Here is a 20,485-nt window from a genome sequence, read left to right as displayed (position 1 = left end):
ATAAGCATTACTGTTGGGCCCTCTTGGGTGCAATGGTAGGGCAAGGGGTTAAAAAAAGTGAAAAGAAAGACCTTGGCTGGGGTCCTCTTGTGGCACAGCGGTTGCATCCTTATCTAACCTAGGTCCCTCACGCTGTGAGGCTGCAGTGCTAACCACTGTGCCACCCTATGTCACTACTGACAACTCATCATATGCTCAGTGATGTGACAATTTTCCTACTAGGCATTCCCAACTCTTGAGCAGCCTCTCCAACTGTGGCCCATATGCACTCTGCTCTGAAAAGGCAGCTACACTGCTCCAAAATACTACTACACAGCTGACTTTGTGACACAAAAGTTAGACCTTGCTTTTTATTTTAATCCGTACCCGAGCTGCCATCTGCCTTTGTATAAGTTAGAGAATCACAATTACGACTAATTCTGGATGTTTGAGAAAGTCGGCCGAGAAGGTTTGAGCAATAAACAAAAGAGGCATTCTTGATTTCAAATTCATGGGGATGGGCAACTAACTGGGTGCTCCCAACAATGAGAAAGCTCATCAGATCAAGCACCAATTTGGCTTCAAATACTGGCCACACCCTCCTTGAGGCTGTTAGCCAATGAGCAATAAAGGCTTGAAAGAACAATTCGCTTAATTATTTGCCCCTCCTTGCCACTTCCAGGGCAGGAATGTGGAAGGCTAAGTTGCGACTTGAGTCCCAATGGTCCAATCCTTGGAAAAGTCCTTTCCTCAGCTTATAACCACAGAGTGATTGCTAAGAGCATAATTCAGGGTGGAGATGATAAGACAATACCTTAGACGGTTGTAGAAATTGAAAAAAAACCCTGCAGATGCTGTAAATCAGAAACAAAAACAGAAATTGCTTGGAAGAGCTCAGCAGGTCTGGCAGGATCTGTGGAGAGAAGTCAGAGTTAACATTTCGGGTCGAGTGACTCTTCTTCAGAGATTGTAGTATAACTCATTGCCCCTTCTCTTCTACCTTGAAGAAGTTCTGCTCCTCTTATCACATAATCTGTTACTACAACACAGCCCATTGCTAGTCACTAACAGCCCCCATTGATAGCAATTCACCCTCTAGTCAGATTGTTATCCACCCCTTTGTCGTCCAACTGTTCTTGTCTCTCACTTTGGGATCTATCCCCACTTTGTGGAGTTTGCACATTGTCCCGTGTCTGCATGGGTTTCCTCCGGATGCTCCGGTTTCCTCCCACAGTCCAAAGATGTGTAGGTCAGGTGAATTGGCCATGCTAAATTGCCCGTAATGTTAGGTGAAGGGGTTAATGTAGGGGTATGGGTGTGTTGCTCTTCGGCAGGTCGGTGTGGACTTGTTGGGCCGAAGGGCCTGTTTCCACACTGTAAGTTATCTAATCTAATCAGTTACTCCTCTTCACGCCCTATCCTCTGCATAGAAACCAACATTTTCTGAGCTGCCTTCTGAGGAAGGTCATTCCACCTGAAATATTAACTTGGATTTCTCTCCGCAGCTGCTGTAAGACCTGCTGAGCTTTTTCAGCAATCTCTATTTTCATTTCTTACAGGGTTGTGTTTGGCAGGGTTACAGAGCCATCTATATTTCATCTCTAACCAAATTAATGTTTGTGTCATAAGAATTTCAGGTTTGGTGTATTGGGAGGTTGCTCGAACCCATTAAAAACGTGGAAAGGAAACATTTTCTTCAGTCTGGCATTGAATATACGGCTCAGTGGTTAGCACTGCAGCCTCACAGTACCAGGGACCTGGGTTCAATTTCTGCCTCGGGTGATTGTGTGGAGTTTGCACATTCTCCATATATCTGTGTGGGTTTGCTTTGGTTTCCTCCCACAATCCAAAAATGCGCAGGTCAGGTTGATTGGCCACACTAAATTGTCCATAGTATTAGGTGCATTAGTCAGAGGGAGATGGGTCTGGGTGGGTTGCTCTCCGGAGGGTCGGTGTGGACTGTTTCCACACTGTAGGGAATCTTATCAGTGTACCTGTTGAAATTCAGGTATCGGAGTTTGTGTCTCCCTATTATCAGAAACCCTGATCAAACAGTGAACAGATTATTATTTTGTGACTTCTGAACAGCTGACGTCCTTTACAAAAAAGAATGACAGATTAATGTTCTTCTAAAAAGATCTCCTGAATCCTAATTTTACAGGGATAAGAGGTTCTGCCATTTTGTCTTAGTTTCACAGAATGGCTTTTATTTGTGTTCGTTCACTGCTGATACCAGGCTTAGAATAACATGAAGATTGCTGTCATCAACTCTGAAATTAAAGCAGTAACTTTGAATGAAATTAACTGTGCTTCATCTAATACGTCGGAGAATATTGGCATTAAGGTTGGTGACATAGAGCTCCCCATGTCAAAAGAAAGACAAATAAAAATACGCAACAAGCACAGTCAATGTCAACGCAGGAAGGATAATATGATAAGTTGAAGTTATGTTAACAGTGCTATTTATGTGTGATTGAACGATTATGTCAAAATGGGTGGAAAATGTAAATAGAGATTACTTTTCTCTCATGAAGCCTTGCGACAACACAATCACTTGTGTTTACTGAGTCTATTTATCTGACAAAACATCTGAAGGTGGCTCGTGCGAATATTCTTGAACAAAATGTGACACCAAACTATTACGTCTGGATATTAGCACTCGTAAACAAAATTTTGAAAGGTAAGCTCATTTTGGGAACTATATTTAAGGAAAAGAAAGGTAGTGACAATGGGGACTAGGGAAGGAGTTTCAGAACTTAAGGCCTAGGCAGCTGAAGAAAAGACATTGTGATAGGGCATCTAGAATTGTGGGTGTGCAAAAGGCCAGAATTCAAGGAGCACAAAGAACTTGGGGTGGGTCAGGTCAGGTTAGGTTGGGGTGGGGGAGCTGGAATATATTAGAGATAGAGAGGTAAGGTCATGTAAGGATTTGAAACTAGAATAAGTATTTTAGAATGAGTTCCTAGACTGAGAACCTTTATAAATCTGTGAACAGGACTGATGGTTAGATAGGATTTGTTACAAATTAGGATATGGGCAGCAAATAATCACACAACACCAGGTTATAGTCATCAGGAGCGGTGCTCTGAAAGCTAATGCTTCCAATTAAACCTGCTGGACTATAACCTGGTGTTGTGGTGATTTTTAACTTTGTACATCCAACACTGACAACTCCAAATCATAGTAAAGGAAGTGGTAGAGCAATAACTCTTGCTAAGAAGTGGTGTAGCAGCAGAGATACAGTGGGTGTGAGGTAGCAGAGAGAAGGGTGTGAACTTATCCTGGTGAGTAAAGACCTTTGACCTTGCTGTTGCACTGCCAGCCACTCCTCTGGACCATGGAGTCCACTCTGACATGGATGGTGAAATCAGACCAGACTGCAGAGGTCTGATGGTGTGGTCTTCTCTTCTGGTTCTCTGAGAATGAGCTAAAAGTTTGTGGATCCAGTATACTGGGAAAATGATGGGGAGAGTATTGGAGTGCAGTGATGATGTGGCAGATGTGCCATTGCACAGTTGGAGATGGACAATATTTTGAAGGTAGTGATGGGATTGTTGGAGATTTCAACTCATGTCCCGAGAAGTGGGCTGGGTCTCTGCATTAATAAATCAGTGAGACTGCCACAAAACCATCATCTCCCTGTAAATAATTTAAAATTAGCATCCCCTTTGTGTCGTTGCTAATAATGCATTTACTACTACAGTTAATAATGGACTGTTGTGAAGTTTCACCAGCAGTTTGTCTTTCAAGAATTAGAAATGTTCATAATTATTTTGACTGCAAATTTAACTTAATATTTACTTAAACTGAGGCACATAATGAGCCATTTAGAGCTAACACTATATATTTGTAAGGTACAATGAGGTTTAATTGCTTTCAAAAGTTGCCAGTTATTGTGATAATTAAAATTGGCTCATAACTCAAAGCCGGTCAATATGCCACCAGGAAAGCAGAGAGAGCAAACGAGATCCAAGTAAATCCAATCCATTGGATGAAAAGCAATAAAATGGTCATCAGACGCTTAAATAAACAGAGAAAAAAAATTCAAAATCTGTTGAAAACAAAATAGCTATAGGTTTGAGTTACCATGGCACACCAATGGTAGGCAGCCTGTAACTACACCATAACACGCTGATTAAAATGTTGAAATGCATTCAATTTTTCTCACAGCAATGATTTTACATCATAAATGTATTATCAAAAACATCACTACTTTTATTGTTCTCTATTTTGGTTTGGAACTGGAAGCTGAAGTTGAGGATTGAACTTTAAGCAGTAGTTTGTGTTTAAAAACGGGAGGGAATTAAAGACAAATGTTTCTTGTTAGGAACTGGCCTGGAAAGATAATGCAGTGTCTAGATTAGAGAGTTGCTGAGAAAACACAGTAGGTCAGGCAGTATCCGAGGAGAAGGAAAATCGACGTTTCGGGCAAAAGCCCTTCATCAGGAATGAAACATTCAATTTTCCTGCTCCTCGGATGCTGCCTGATCTGCTGTGTTTTTCCAGCACCACTCTAATCTAAACTCTGATCTCCTGCATCTTCTGTCCTCACCTTTGCCCTGGAAAGATAATGCAGGTTAATTACTGCTCCAAGGACAGTGCAGATAAATTGGCACTGAGCTCAGGACTGGCAGTTGGCTGGATGATGAATTGTTAATCAAGGGAGGTTGGGGCTGGCTAGTCAACCACAGAGAATGGTGAAAAAGTAAGCAAAGCTTGTTAAGGAAGCTTCTGGATTGCTTTTTTTTTGGTTTTGCTCTCTTTGACTTACCTCTAATTGTTAACATGTATGTTCAAAGGAAAGAACTTTAGTCGATAACAAATAAGTCAAAGTTTCCAGAGGACTACTGTAGGTGTTTGCATTACTGATTATTTCCAAATTCAAGCAAGATATTCAACTCTATTCAGCTGTAATACTACCTGTCATCTAAAGATTTCACGAAGGCCTGATACTTATCATTGAAATGGTTATCGAACTAGCAAATGGCAACTCCTTCATTTTTAAAAAGGTATCCCTTAACTGTTGCTGCATGAGAGGTTTATGATCAAAGAAGATTGGGCTCACATCGTAGATATTAATTAGATTGCCTTGTTGTTTATCTGTGTTGTCTGAAAGTTACATTATTTACAATAAATGGTTAATTTTTGTTTAAATTCTTAACTTATGTGCAAGATCTTATAGAGTCTTATTAGGAACAATTGGGCAATTTTGAGGGGTGTTGAATATCTTAATTGCATTGTGTTTCAAATCCAGTGTTAATGAGGCTAATTTGGTTTGGCTTGCCATCCCTGAGTCGTAACAGTATGCAATTCTGATAGAAATGTTGACAGTAAAAGTCTTGCGACAACTAGGAATAATATTTCTGAAAAGAGTGCACACCCAACACAGGACTACAGGGGAACATCGATTATCCAAACGAGATGGGCAGGCACTATTTCATTCGGATAATTGATTATTCAGTTAATCAATTCAATACCTTTCCTCTGGGTGTTGGAGTTTTCTATTACGTCTGCTCCCTGTTCAGATTAGGCCGCAGCACACCGCGCGTGAGCCTCCACCCGCCCCCCCCAGCCCTGTCCAACACAACCCCCCAACCCCGTACAACACCCCCCCAGCCCACCCACCCAGCCGATCCCCCCCAACCCCGTACAACAACCCCAAGCCTACCCCTCAAGCCCCCCAACCCCATCCAACACCACCTCAGCCCACCCCCCAACCCCGTCCAACAGCCCACTACAGCCCACACCCCCAACCTCGTCCAACACCCCCCCAGCCCACCCAACCCTGTCCAACACCCCACTCCAGCCCAACCCCCCCAACCCCGTCCAACACTCCCCCCAGCCCACCCCCAAACCCGTCCAATACCCCCCCAGCACAAACCCCTAATCCTGTCCAACACCCCCCCAGCCCACCCCCAACTCTGTCCAACAACCCCCAGCCCACACCCCCAATCCCATCCAACACTCCCCAGCCCATCCCCAACCATGTCTAACATCCCCAGCCCACCCCCCAACCCCATCTAACACCCCCCAGCTCACCCCCCCAACACCGTTCAACACCGCCCCCAGCCTGCCCAGCCCCCTGCCCAAACACTGCCCCCCAACTCTGTCCAACACCACCCCCAGCCCGCCCCCAACACCACCCCCAGCCCGCCCCCAACACCACACCAATCCCATCCAACACCACTCCCCAAACACCATCCAACACTGCCTCTTGCGTGCTCCCCGGCCGCACCCCGCCCACCCACACCCCACCCCACCGCACGACCCCCATCCTCCCTCTGGGGCAGCCGGACTGGACACCAACAACAAGACTTCTGCTGCTGCTCTTGCCTTTTGGAGGGGGGGGGGGGGTGAATCTCCAATTAGTGCGTGCGCACACACAACACACACACACACACACACACACAAACATACACACAGCCTTTTACTGCAACGTTTTGATGGTTCCACCTCTGCCCTGTATAGGACAATACTGGACAGATTATCTGGGGAAGGGGGGCTTAGGGTACACTCCTGTGCAGAACTTCAGGGAAAATGTGGGGGTGGGTGGGAGATCAGTCATTTAGAGACGGTGCCTATGCTCCCATCTGTCCAGGACTGTTCTCGGCAGCACTTTTAATGACTGTAAACAAAAAAAACGTGATCAGCGTTGGACACACTTCTTTGATGTAATGCTTCTGTACCTTGAGATCTTTGGATAATCCAATTTTCGGATAATTGAGGTTCCTCTGTATACATGTGTGTGTCTATATCTAATATATATGTTTATATGTAGTTGGATGACACATTTTATGATAAACTGCCACTGTTTTAATTTTTAGCTTAAATAAAAGCTCTAAGTTAAAATGTAATATTTCTTCAATTAAATCAAAGTTGATGTGCTATCATTATAAGCTGCTGTTTATCTCCAGTAAATCGCTATCAACACAAGAAGATTTTCACACTTAACTGTTCCCTCTGAAGCTGTATTAAATGCAAATGATTAGATGGGTTTCCATCACCATTATCCGTGAAATTACTTTGAATAGCAAACGCAAATACTTTTAGCTGCAGCCAAGTACCACTTTGAAAAACAATGATAGTCTTCTGAACATTCCTGGAGCCATTGCAATACGTGTCAGCTAGGTTTCATTTGTTCCAGGGAGATGAACTCCTGGTGAATTATTGTTCCTCTTTTGCCAGGTCACTGCTATCAGAACAACAGGCAACAATATTTTCATTCACCTATCTTCAAGCTCTATTATTGATTCAAGCCTGGGAAATCAGGTCATGAATTTTGGATTTATATTGTAAAAGTTCAGTAAATTTGTGTAAGTGGTTTTGTGAAGATTTGCCTTTAATTCTTATTTATTAACAGAAGGCAATTCGATAATATGAATATAGCAAAATTATTTTGCCATGTGCAGCACACTTTGCAAGGATTAATTTCTTTTTTTGAGTCATTGACAAAATGGTGATGGAAGTTCTGCATATTTGCATAAAGCAATGAAACTTGATTTGCTGCTTTTTTATTACAGCTGAATCATACCTCTGATCCCTGAAGCATCTTAAGACAGTAATTGAACTCTTCATCTGGAGTTATAAAAACAAGTGCTTGTAGTCAATGGGATAGATGGTAACACTGCTGGAGGGCTAGTCTGTTATTTAATCTCCTTGCACAACAAAGGAAAAAGCTTGATTGAGCAGGCATTTATTGTTAAATCCATTTTAAAGCCCAGAAACAGGGGGCCGAATCTTACTACATTTTTTGGCCAAGGTTCAGTTTCATGAGTTTCTCTCTATGAGGCCTCACATGATCACTTGACATGTCTTACCAAACTTGACTGATTAATGACCTACCCCACTCCTATGGTACTCCTCCCACCTCTAGCCCCATTCTACCACCCACTGTTCTTGAAACAACTCTCCACTTACTACAGAAATCTACCAGCATCCCGGGTGCTTTGAAAAGCAGCTATGCGCTCAGATGAGGGCTGGCATTCCAAAGATTCCCTGCTCACCAATCATGTGTCTGGGAAGGGGAAAATGGTGCCACATTTCTGTGAAAGGGTCTTGGAGATGTCAATGAACAGAGTGATGTACATCTTCTCAGAGAACCAGCAGAGGAAACCATGCCATCAAACCTCTGCAGTCTGGTCTGATTTCACCATCCACGTTAGTGTGGCCTCCATGGTCCAGAGGAGTGGCTGGCAGTGCAACAGCAAGGTCAAAGGTCTTTACTCACCAGGATAAGTGTCACACCCTTCTCTCTGCTACCCCACACCCACTGTATATCTGCTGCTACACCACTTCTTAGCAAGAGTTATAGCTCTACCACTTCCTTTACTATGATTTGGAGTTGCCGGTGATGGGCTGGGGTGTACAAAGTTAAAAATCACACAACACCAGGTTATAGTCCAACAGGTTTAATTGGAAGCACTAGCTTTCAGAGCGCTGCTCCTTATGATTATAACCTGGTGTGTGTGATTTTTAACTTTCTTTACTGCCATGCAACATCTTCCCTCACTCAGTCTCGTTCCCATTCAGCTTCCCACACCACTAACCCTGCAATGTCTTTGTGCTCTCTACTCACTCATCCAGGATACCTTCCCATGTTTTCAATAGAACAGAATTTAATTTATTGTCAAGTGTAAATTTCCAAACATATACGGTGAAAAGATTTTTATAAGGTTTATAAAATCATGAGGGGCATGGCTTGGGTAAATAGACAAAGTCTTTCCCTGCTGAAAATGTGTTGCTGGTAAAGCACAGCAGGTCAGGCAGCATCCAAGGAACAGGAGAATCGACGTTTCGGGCATAAGCCCTTCATCAGGAGCTTATGCCCGAAATGTCGATTCTCCTGTTCCTTGGATGCTGCCTGACCTGCTGTGCTTTACCAGCAACACATTTTTAGCTCTGATCTCCAGCATCTGCAGACCTCACTTTCTCCTCAAAGTCTTTCCCTGGTATAGGGAATTCAGAACTAGAGGGCATAGGTTTAGGGTGAGAGGGGAAAGATTTAAAAGGGACCAGAGGGGCAACTTTTTCATGCAGAGGGTGATGCGTGTATGGAATGAGCTGTGAGAGGAAGTGGTGGAGGCTGGTACAATTACAACATTTAAAAGGAATCTGGATGGATATATGAATAGGAAGGGTTTGGAGGGATATGGACCAAGTGCTGGCAAATGGGACTAGATTTATTTAGGATATCTGGTTGGCATTAACAGGTTGGACCTAAGGGTGTGTTTCCTTGCTGTACATCTCTATGACTCTACATCACCATACCATGGCACCTAAATTAATGACAGAAATCATAAATAAGAAGAGAAAGAAGTAAAAATTCATCACAGGTCAATTAACGACTCCAGGGAAATTGGGAAATTGGGAAATTGGGCCAAATCCGCCATGCAGGGCCAGGCTAAGGCCTCCATGCCGGGACTAGACCTCCATGCTGGGACTGGACCTACATGCCGGGACTAGACCTCCATGCTGGGACTGGACCTCCATGCCGGGACTAGAGCACTATGCCGGGACTAGACCTCCATGCCGGGACTAGACCTCCATGCTGGGACTCGACCTCCATGCCAGCAGTGGACCTTCATGCCGGGACTAGACCTCCATGCTGGGACTAGACCTCCATGCTGGGACTGGACCTCCATGCTGGGACTGGACCTCCATGCTGGGACTAGACCTCCATGCTGGGACTGGACCTCCATGCTGGGACTAGACCTCCATGCTGGGACTGGACCTCCATGCCGGGACTAGACCTCCATGCCGGGACTCGACCTCCATGCCGGCAGTGGACCTCCATGCCGGGACTAGACCTCCATGCTGGGACTAAACCTCCATGCTGGTACTGGATCTCCATGCTGGTACTGGACCTCCATGCTGGGACTAGACCTCCATGCTGGGACTAGACCTCCATGCAGGGACTAGACCTCCAAGCTGGGACTGGACCTCCATGCCGGGATTAGACCTCCATGCCGGGACTAGACCTCCATGCTGGGACTAGACCTCTATGCTGGGACTAGACCTCCATGCTGGGACTAGACCTCCATGCCGGCAGTGGACCTCCATGCCGGGACTAGACCTCCATGCTGGGACTAGACCTCCATGCTGGGACTAGACCTCCACGCCGGGATTAGACCTCCACGCCGGGATTAGACCTCCATGCCGGGACTAGACCTCCATGCCGGGACTAGACCTCCATGCTGGGACTGGACCTCCATGCCGGGACTGAACCTCCATGCCGGGACTGGACCTCCATGCCGGGACTAGACCTCCATGCTGGGACTAGACCTCCATGCTAGGACTAGACCTCCATGCTGGGACCAGACCTCCACACAACAAGTAGACCTCCACGCTGGGCTGCTGGAATATCCAGAAGCCACCTTCTTTTAATGACTTGGTGGAAGGAGTCTTCTTCCTGTCCAGGCCTAGTGACGGGGTGGCTTCCAATGATTCAGAATGGCAATGTAGGCCTGGTATGACCTCCCGGTGTGGTGGTCTTGTCCAGGAGGGGCAGTCTCGGCCTAGTGGAGCATTCTTGTCCTATCACGGGAGTTCCAGTCCCATCCCCTGCCTGAAGCAGACATTCAGCCCATCAAGTCCACACCAGCCCTCCAAAGAGTATCCAACCCAGACCTACCCCTTTACCCTATCCCTGTAACTCAGCATTTGCCATAGCTAATCCATGCAGCCTTCATATCGTGGGACACTACAGGGAAATTTAGCATGGCCAATCCACTTAACCTGCACATGTTTGGTCTGTGAGAGGAAACCACGACACCCGGAGGAAATTCATGCAGACACGGGGAGAAATTGCAAACTGCATACAGCCACCCAAGGTTGGAACCAAACCTGACATCCTGCTGCTGTGAGGAAGCTGTGCTAACTGCTGAGCCATCATGCCTCCCAGAAATGGAGTTAATGCATTGTCATCAATGAGGGATGTATCCTGTACAGTTTATACTCGACATGCAATGGTTTTGCCTTCTAACGGACCTGACATGAGTAGGCTGTGCAGCCCTCTCCCACATAGGTCAAGGCACTTACCCTGCTCACTCCAGGGCTGGTCACAGCTATTTTCTTTCACGTTGTATGGTTTCGATTTCCAGCATAATGGAAGGTGACAGCGAATGCTCTTAAGAGTGGATTCAAGCCTCCACCTCTATGTGCAAATGAGGTGTCAAACATCCAGATCCCTCTCTAGTTTGCTCTACTCATGAGCCCCATCTGCTTCATACCTCTACATATCCACACCAAACTGCTTTCACAAGCTTATCTGCCTTTTAGAATTATAGAATCCCTACAGTGTGGAAACAGGCTCTTCGGCCCAACAAGTCCACACCGACCCTCCGAAGAGTAACTCACCCAAACCCCGTTTCCCTCTGACTAATGCACTTTACACGATGGGCAATTTAGCATGGCCAATTCACCTAACCTGCACATCTTTGGACTGTGGGAGGAAACCGGAGCACCCGGACGAAATCCACGCAGACACGGGGAGAACGTGCAAATTCCACACAGACAGTTGCCCGAGGTCCCTGGCGCTTTGAGTCAACAGTGTTAATCACTGAGCAACCATGCTACCCCTGCATATAAGGTAGGTATGGTGGCCCACCTTTACAACTATCACCCATGCCCCACCCCCCATCCAAGCCTGCAGGCCCAAATCCCCACACTAGTTCCCATTAACCACAGGACTGACCACCTCCCAGACGACAGAGTCTCACTGCTGGACCACCTGACTGGATGGCTGAGCATGGCCAATCCCCTGGACTGATATTGGAGACTGACCTGACTTACGGCACGGTGGCACAGTGGTTAGCACTGCTGCCTCACAGCACCAGAACCCGGGTTGAATTCCCACCTCAGGTGACTGACTGTGTGGAGTTTGCACATTCTCCCCGTGTCTGCATGGGTTTCCTCCGGGTGCTCCGGGTTTCCTCCCACAGTCTAAAGATGTGCAGGGTAGGTGAATTGCCCATAGTGTTAGGTGAAGGGATAAATGTAGGGATATGGGTGGGTTGCGCTTCGGCGGGTCGGTGTGGACTCGTTGGGCCGAAGGGCCTGTTTCCATACTGTAAGTAATCTAATCTAATCTACTGTGCAGGACCCCCTGACTGATGAGTGCCTCGTGGATGTCAGTGGTAAAGGATCCCCTTGTACTATGAAATATGGCACCGACCTGCTGTACATGCAGTGTGATTGTCACCTAAGCTGCTGGCACATGGTGCAGGTATGACATAGATATAGTACACTGCCATACAGAAAACTAGATGCATCCTTGAGTAAAGAGTGCTGCCTGGCAAGGCAAGCTGCCTAGCTGTGTGACAGTGTGGCAGAGCTAGGCAAGGCAGTGATGCAATGTGTATCCAGATATGTACCTAGAGAGCAAGTGAACAGCCTTTTTCAGACTATGAGCTGGATGCCTATCCCTGCATGCAAAGTAACCTTGCAGTAACCTTCCAGCACTGGTCAAACTCTAGAGCCCAGCGTGGCAGAGATTGACCTCTCATGGGAAAGCCCAGCGTGGAGTCACTGCAGGCCCATAGTTAAAGAAAGACTTATTTGGCTGTTAACTTTATTTCTTATTCACTACTTTATACTGAGAAGAATTGTAATGTTAAACTTTTAACTTATTTCTTCATTTTTCTATTTTTTAACCTAAGATTTTATACCTAGGCATGTTGTAACTAAGATGGCACCGTAAATGGTGGGCATTGTAAACTTTTCACTGTACTCCTGTAACCCTGTACTTGAGTACAATAGAACCTAATGCTAATCATAAACAAGAACAGAAATTGCTAGAAAAGCTCAGCAGGTCTGGCAGCATCTGTGGAGAGAAATCAGAGTTAACGTTTCGGGTCGAGTGACCTTTCCTCAGAACTTCAGTTTTTGTTTCTGACTTGCAATATCCGCAATTCTTTCAGTTTCTAATTTTATTTCTCGTTGCCAGTGTACTCTGTAATGGGAGGTCTCAACTTCCTAAGCATCCTGCAAGTGGATCAGAGAGCTGCTATGAGGATTTTCAACGGTTGGCAATTATAGGATGCCAATGTCCAGGGAAGAGAATTGCAGAAGGTAGCGCCAAGGGATTTTGCCCTGTGATGCTGTGGTGTAGTAACCAACATGGAGGGTCTTTGCAGCCATTGCAGAGCTGAAGTTGTCAGAGACCTGTTCTGACTTCCCCATCAAAGATTCTCGGCATCACCTTTGGTCGATTGATGCTGCCTGACCTGCTGTGCTTTTCCAGCACCACGGGGAGAAAGTGAGGTTCCTGAAGAAGGGCCTGTGCCCGAAACGTCGAATCTCCTGTTCCCTGGATGCTGCCTGACCTGCTGTGCTGTTCCAGCAATAAAGTTTCAACTTTTCCAGCACCACGCTAATCTAAACTCTGGTTTCCAGCATCTGCAGTCCTCACTTTTGCCCTATCACATTTGGTCGGGCTTTTATCAGTCTGACAGAATGCTACATATTAACAAACAAACCAAGGTCATTAACAACCATCCTCCTTAATGTACAACTGATTACTGCCTAGCAAGAATCACACCTCAACATGCCTTTTATGGATGGCACAGTGGCTCAGTGATTCGCACTGGAGCCTCACAGTATCAGGGACCAGGGTTCAATTCCAGCCTTGGGTGACTGTCTATGTGGAATTTATACATTCTTCCCGTGTCTGCCTGGATTTCCTCCCACAATCCAAAGATGTGCTGATCAGTTGAATTGGCCATGCTAAATTGCCCATAGTGTTAGATGCATTAGTAAATATAGGGGAGGGAAATGGGTCTGGGTGGGTTAGTCTTCGGAGGACTTGCTGGGCCGAATGGCCTGTTTCCATACTATAGGGAATCTAATCTAAACAACCTGAACCTAGGTAAAATAGTTGTCCTCAATGTTGTGATAGATCTTGCTGGAAGTTTTACACAATTCTGTCACATTTCCTATTAAAGTCACATCATTCAATCTCTGAATAAGATGCCACCCATGGTCCCAAATTTACTTGCAGCTGGTCCCACCTTTCTAGTGAAAACCATGATGGTACCTTATTTATACCAAAACAATCCAACTTATACACAAAAAAGATTTCCAACATCTTTTATCATCTGGTTTGATGGTATACATGATGATTAGTGGGTGACACGGTGGCACAGTGGTTAGCACTGCTGCCTCACAGCGCCAGAGACCCGGGTTCAATTCCTGCCTGAGGCGACTGACTGTGTGGAGTTTGCACATTCTCCCCGTGTCCGCGTGGGTTTCCTCCGGGTGCTCCGGTTTCCTCCCACAATCCAAAAAGATGTGCAGGTCAGGTGAATTGGTCATGCTAAATTGCCCGTAGTGTTAGGTAAGGGGTAAAATGTAGGGGTATGGGTGGGTTGCACTTCGGCGGGTCGGTGTGGACTTGTTGGGCCGAAGGGCCTGTTTCCACACTGTAAGTAATCTAATCTAATCTAATTTTGTGTTTAAGAAGCATTGGACAAGGAGAAGGCAAAGTCAAGAACATCAGACCTAGGAGCAGGAGGTTTCAGCTACTCAGGACTGCTTCACCATCCTATAAAATCATGGCTGATCTGTCCTTGGCCTTAATTCCTCTTTCGTGCCAACTCCTCATAGCCCTCAACTCCTTGATATATCAAAAATGTATCTTTCTGTCTTATTTTACATTTCTTATCAATGTACTTCTTAATCAATTTTGTTCTTTTTTTTGTTAGAGCTTTATTCATCCACTGGCGGTTCCTATAATAATCCTAATCCTCTGGCCTACCACTAGTTTTTGCTACTTTGTATGCCATAGTTTTTGATTTGACACTCTCCTTGACCATCTTTGTTAACCACAAAGAGATATCCCTTCTCATTAAGTGCTTCTTTTTGACCAGAATAAGTATTTGCTGAGCATTGTGAAATATCTGCTCAAATGCCTGCCATTGCTCACCTGCTGACTTTCCCGTAAGTCCACTTTTCCAGCTTACTTAACAGCGCTTTCTTAACATCTCTGTAATTTCCCTTATTTAAGTTGAGGGCATTGGTTTAAAAGCTCTCTCTCAAATGGAATTTCTAACATGTTGTGAACGTGCTCCCACCTACCTGCAATAACTTGCCTGTCCAGCCATCCCTATTTTATTTAATCAATCTAGATGTTACGTATTTTGATATTGAGTTTCCTAATTACTCTCTTCCACTGCAATATTATTCCTGAATTATACCATTTGGCCAATCAAAAGAGACACAGATGAAATACCCATAGATCACCTATTTCTGTGAGGTAGCATTTTGGCTTTAGCTGGTAGAGACAGGTAGAAGGTACTCTCTTGCTGCTGGATTTTACCTTCTACTGCTGTTGTCTTTCTCACACATGTCTGCTTTCAGTGTCACTGACTTGCTTACATTCCTCCCAGTCCTTGAAGACTATCTTCAGGATTAAATTTCGAAGTAACACTATTAATTATACATTAAATCTAAACAGTTCTATACACATACAAGCTTGTATCTTATAGTTATACAGGTAAGGTCAGAAGTCAGACAACATCAGGTGATAATCCAACAGGTTTATTTGAAATAATAAGCTTTCTGAGTGTTGCCCCTTCATCAGGTGAAGTCACAGTGATGTTACACTGTTATCTCCGAGACAAGCACAGATGCTGAAGGACCTTTTTCTGCACCACATCTTTGTGACCATGACTCATCACGAGGTTGCCCCAGGATCTCGAAGCCCTTGCACAACACACTATGCATCCCGTGGTGCACTGGGAGAAATTCAGAGGGATTCTGAGCCATTCCTATATCCCCATACCTGTTATGCCCATTTTTCAATGAACAACAGACCCTGCTGTGGGCTGCTTGAAATCAATTATTGCAGTTTTCATGAGAAAACCTATTGTCCATAATCACTTACAAACTCTTAAAATACAAAAAAATCCTGCTGTCATGTCAAAATTCCACAGTAAAACACACAATGCTTATGTATCCATGTTATTAATAATTAGAACATTTTTGTCGTTACATGGAGATTGTTGAGTGAATCATAACCAGAGCATTATTTGTTGCATGCAAGAGCAGAACTGCTTAGATTTTCTGTAGGGGTATCAATTGTTAGTTCTTTCTGTTGTGACTCTCACCTGTTTTCATTACCATCTGACACCATCAGTTTGACACAGTATTTTAGGTTTTCAGTGAGAAGGAGGGGCCATATACCATAACAAACATTAGATACATTCAATATGGTGTATATTCACAAAGTTTATATCAATGTACTCAATTTGACTTACTACTACAGATGAAATTATTCCAAATGACTTCCAGACTTTCTTTAATGTATTTTACTCTTCCAAACAAGGAAGCAAATTACCACTTTGTTTTTATGCTTCTCAATCTCCAATTATTTCTTTCCTGAGAGCAATGAGTCCTGTCCGGGCTGAGTATGACAGTATGGATACACACATACTTGCACATACACAAAAACACAGACGCACACACACCGTAATAATGCAGATTATAACAATGGTAGTGAAAATGGACTGTCAATATTCAAAGAACAAAGAACAGTATAGCACAGGACCAGGTCCTCCAACCCACCAAGCCTGCGCTGACATATAATGCCTTTCTAAACTACAAACCTTTCGCCTCTATGCGGTATGTATCCCTCTATTCCCTGCCTATTTATGTCTCTGTCAAGATGCATCTTAAACGTTGATATTGTATCTGCTTCTACCACCTCCCTTGGCAGTGCATTCCAGGCATTTACCACCCTCTGGAAAACAAATAAACTTGTCTCTCATATTTCCTTTTAAACACCCCCCCCCCCCTTTTACCTTAAACCTACGTCCCCTAATAATTGACATTTCTACTCTTGGAAAAAGGCTCTGACTATCCATTCTATCTATGTCTCTCATAATTTTGTAAACTTCTATCAGATCGCGCCCCCCCCCAAGCCTCTCACATGAAAACAAATCAGGTTTGTCCAATCTCTCCTCATAGCTAATTCTCTAAACTAGGCAACAATGTGGTAAACTATTTCTGTACCTTTTCCAAAGCCTCCACATACCTTTCTAGTAGTGTGGTGGCCAGAACTATACCCAATATTCCAAATGTGGCCTCATTAAAGTTCCATGCAGTTGCTACATGACATGCCAACTTTTATCTTCAATGTCCTAACTGATGAAGGCAAGCATACTATATGCCTTCTTCGTCAGCTATCCACGTGTGTTGCTACTTTCAGGGAACTGTGGACCTGTAAGCCTAGATCCCTCAGTATGTTGATGTTTCTAAGGGTTCGGTCATTTACAGTAAGCTTTCCTCCTGCATTAAACCTTCCAAAATACATCACCTCACATTTTTCCGATTAAATTCCATCTCCTATTTCTCCACTCAAGTCAGCAACCCATCCATATCTTACTGTATTCTCTGGCAATCCTCCTCACTGTCTACAGTTCCCCACTTTTTGTGTTGCCTGAGAACATACTAATCAGACCACTTACATTCTCCTCCAAATCATTTCCATATATTTCAAACACCAGGGGTCCCAGCACTTGATCCCTGTGGAACACATTGTCACAGATCTCTGGTCAGAAAAACATCCTTCCACCACATCATCATTAATTTCAGCTTTTACTTTAAAACCAGATATTTTTGTGGACTAACATAGTTTTTAAAAAGATAGTATTGACCTAAATGACTGCTGTGAGCATCTAACAAACCCAGATGACCCACATGCATGAAGCTGGCTGCTTCAGATATACTATTTTAATCAAGAGACACTGAAACTCAGTGCGGTATGAAGAAACGTATACCTCTTGTTCTACTCAAACTTGTATGATAACTGCACATACTCAGAGGTGGAAGCCTGAAATGAAATAATGACACCGATGTCACAATCCACAAAGGGGACAGCAGCCTTTGGGCAAAATGAGAGAGAAAGCAATACGGATTGATAACAGCAAGGATATTGCAAACTGCTATCTCTCTCTTTCTTCTCTTTCTGTCTAACTCTTAATAAGTGGGATCGAGTTGGCATGGAGAGGGGGGCATGAATACTAGTTGTGGGGCACATGGAAGACTCATTAAACATACCTTTAATAAGATCCCCGAATTCAGACTATGGTTCACAACTCCTCTGAGGGGCCACAATACATGAGGGCATGGTTCTACCTCATGGAAATTATGAAGAGCCAGGAGATATCAAGCCCACCAATGAAATTGGCCAGGTTGGAAGTGCTGGGTGCCCTATCTTGTGCCAGCAAAAATGCTGGTGCCACAAACAGGGGCAGGAATCCTGGAATCAGGTCCTGCCTGCCATTTTAAAATGGCTCTGGAGTCATCCTGACTCCCCAGAAACCTGGCCCAATATCTCCTCATGTGGCCCAGTATTGTACTTTGTTCCATATAGTTTCTGGAAAGCAACACGGGAAGTTTTACTACATTAATGATTCTACATTATTAAAAGTTTAGGTTAGATTTCTTACAGTGTGGAAACAGGCCCTTTGGCCCAACAAGTCCACACCGACTCTCCGAAGAGCAACCCACTCCCCTACATTTACCTCTTCACCTAACACTACGGGCAATTTAGCGTGGCCAATTCACCTGACCTGCACATTTTTGGACTGTGGGAGGAAACCGGAGCACCCGGAGGAAACCCACGCAGACACTGGGAGAATGTGCAAACTCCACACAGAGAGTTGTCTGAGGCGGGAATTGAACCCGGGTCTCTGGCTCTGTGAGGCAGCAGTGCTCACCACTGTGCCACCATGCCGTGATATAGATGCTGCTGTAAACACGGTTTCCATCATATTTCTGGAGTAGCTGTCTGGAAATTTCAGTGCAACTAGTTGCTGAATAGTTATTTGGTCATACAGATCTTGGAGTATTGCTGAAAAAGTCAAGCTTCAACAACATGTGTCTTTTTTAACCATGTTGCTAAATACCAGTTACAGAGGAACCTCAATTATCTGAACGACACAGGTGGGGAGTATTTTGTTTGGATAATTGAATGCCAGATAATGCAGTTTAGCCAAGCATCGGGACCTTGTGATCTTGTTCTGATAATCCGAAATTCGGATTATCGAATACTGGATAATCGAGGTTCCTCTGTATATCACATATTTACATGCAATATGGATATCAGAATATCTTATAACAAATAAATAAAATCTAGAAAATCTATTTTCAATGCACTATGGCTACACTTGATGACAATCCAAGTCTTAAATGTCCTTTTGCTTCCAACTAAATAATTGCTAAAATGATGAACTAGTTGATTGTTTTTTGGGTAACATGATCACAGTGTCTGCGTCACAACCGAAGGATTGCTAGAAGAATAAAAGAAATGTGTTCTTTAGTTATGTTTTAGCTTCATGACATTTTGATGACTTTTGTTAGATCAGGGCTCATAATTTTATGTGTAGTATTGTGTCACTTTTCATTCTCTTTGTAGTACTGTTTTCAATACCCATGGCAGCAGTATAGTCTAAGATTTAAAACACAACGATCTTGTGAACAATTCTTACTGTTCTTCAGCTTCTTTAAATTTAAACCATTAAAATTATATACAGGCTCCCATCAGAGACAGAAAGATCTAATGCATGCAATGTTTTCATCACTTTAATAATCTGCTGGTGACTTGCTGTCAGAATTAAGTAAATTTACCTTCTGCAGTGTTCACACACGTGTAATACAATATTATTGTAAGAACCTGATGTACAGCCATTCTGTATAACACAGTGACTCTGGAGAACATAGAAAAAATAAATTTGTTTATCATTCACATTACCTGTCACTGCTGGAAAACCTGTGGATAACGGTGGTAGATAATTCAGCTTGTTTCTAGACAGCCTGCTCTCTGTTTGCACTCCAGGGTTCTCTAACAGACCGATTAGGCTGCCACACAACAGCTGCTACTGAATTCTTCAGCTGCTTGATGACCACAAAAAGAAATAAAGCCAGCAAAAGCAACAAAAAGAAGAAGAGAGCCAGGTATATTACTAGGTTGTATCCCCAATCCTTACTGTCTTCTTTTGCTGGTGTGAGTGGAGACTTCAAAGAGACGGTGCTGAATGTGCCATGAGAGGACTTGTAATCTGAAGTATAATCCTTCAATAGATAAATCATTTCTGTTGTTATCGATACATTAATTTCTACTCCATTACTCATCTTGGCATCCAGACGTGTGAAGATTGTAATATGAAATTCACATTCCTGGATTTCTGTTGACTTCTTTGATCATAACATGATGGAAAGTTGAATGTACAAATACTAATAGGGTTTGTTTAGCTATAACATAGTTTGCAGTCAGATGCTTAACTGGTTTCACATTCTCAACCAGTGAAAGGGGTCTTCTTTATCTGGTCCTGTATCATTTAATTTCCCTTCATCTCTCTTCACTATTCTTAGAAATCTCCTATAAATATATTATTCATCAAGAACAGCCCCTTCAATTGGATTGGCTGACGATCACAAGTGCTTACTTCCACACTGCCAACATCTAAAACATGACACATTGTGAAAGCTAGAATCCACACTATATTTA

At 44.0% G+C, this 20,485-nt stretch overlaps 1 protein-coding gene across 2 annotated transcripts in view; it reads right to left on the bottom strand.

Moving 5' to 3' along the window:
• The window catches only part of LOC122539275 (small integral membrane protein 43-like), a 32,578-nt gene extending 12,447 nt beyond the window's left edge, over positions 1-20,131 (bottom strand). For both annotated transcript variants that reach the window (XM_087979817.1, XM_043673976.2), the window contains exon 1: positions 19,730-20,131. In XM_087979817.1, coding sequence (XP_087835943.1) covers positions 19,783-20,109 — 327 coding nt within the window. In that variant the 5' untranslated portion in view covers positions 20,110-20,131 and the 3' untranslated portion in view covers positions 19,730-19,782. The remainder of the gene's footprint in view (positions 1-19,729) is intronic.
• Between the last annotated feature and the right edge of the window lie 354 nt (positions 20,132-20,485).

This window comes from Chiloscyllium plagiosum, unplaced genomic scaffold (genome assembly GCF_037043375.1).
Source record: "Chiloscyllium plagiosum isolate Xiang-an unplaced genomic scaffold, Cpla_swu_hap1 HiC_scaffold_36, whole genome shotgun sequence".
NCBI classification, from domain to species: Eukaryota; Metazoa; Chordata; class Chondrichthyes; order Orectolobiformes; family Hemiscylliidae; genus Chiloscyllium; species Chiloscyllium plagiosum.
Note: the sequence above shows the minus strand (reverse complement) of the source record. Positions and strands in the feature narration are given on the sequence as shown.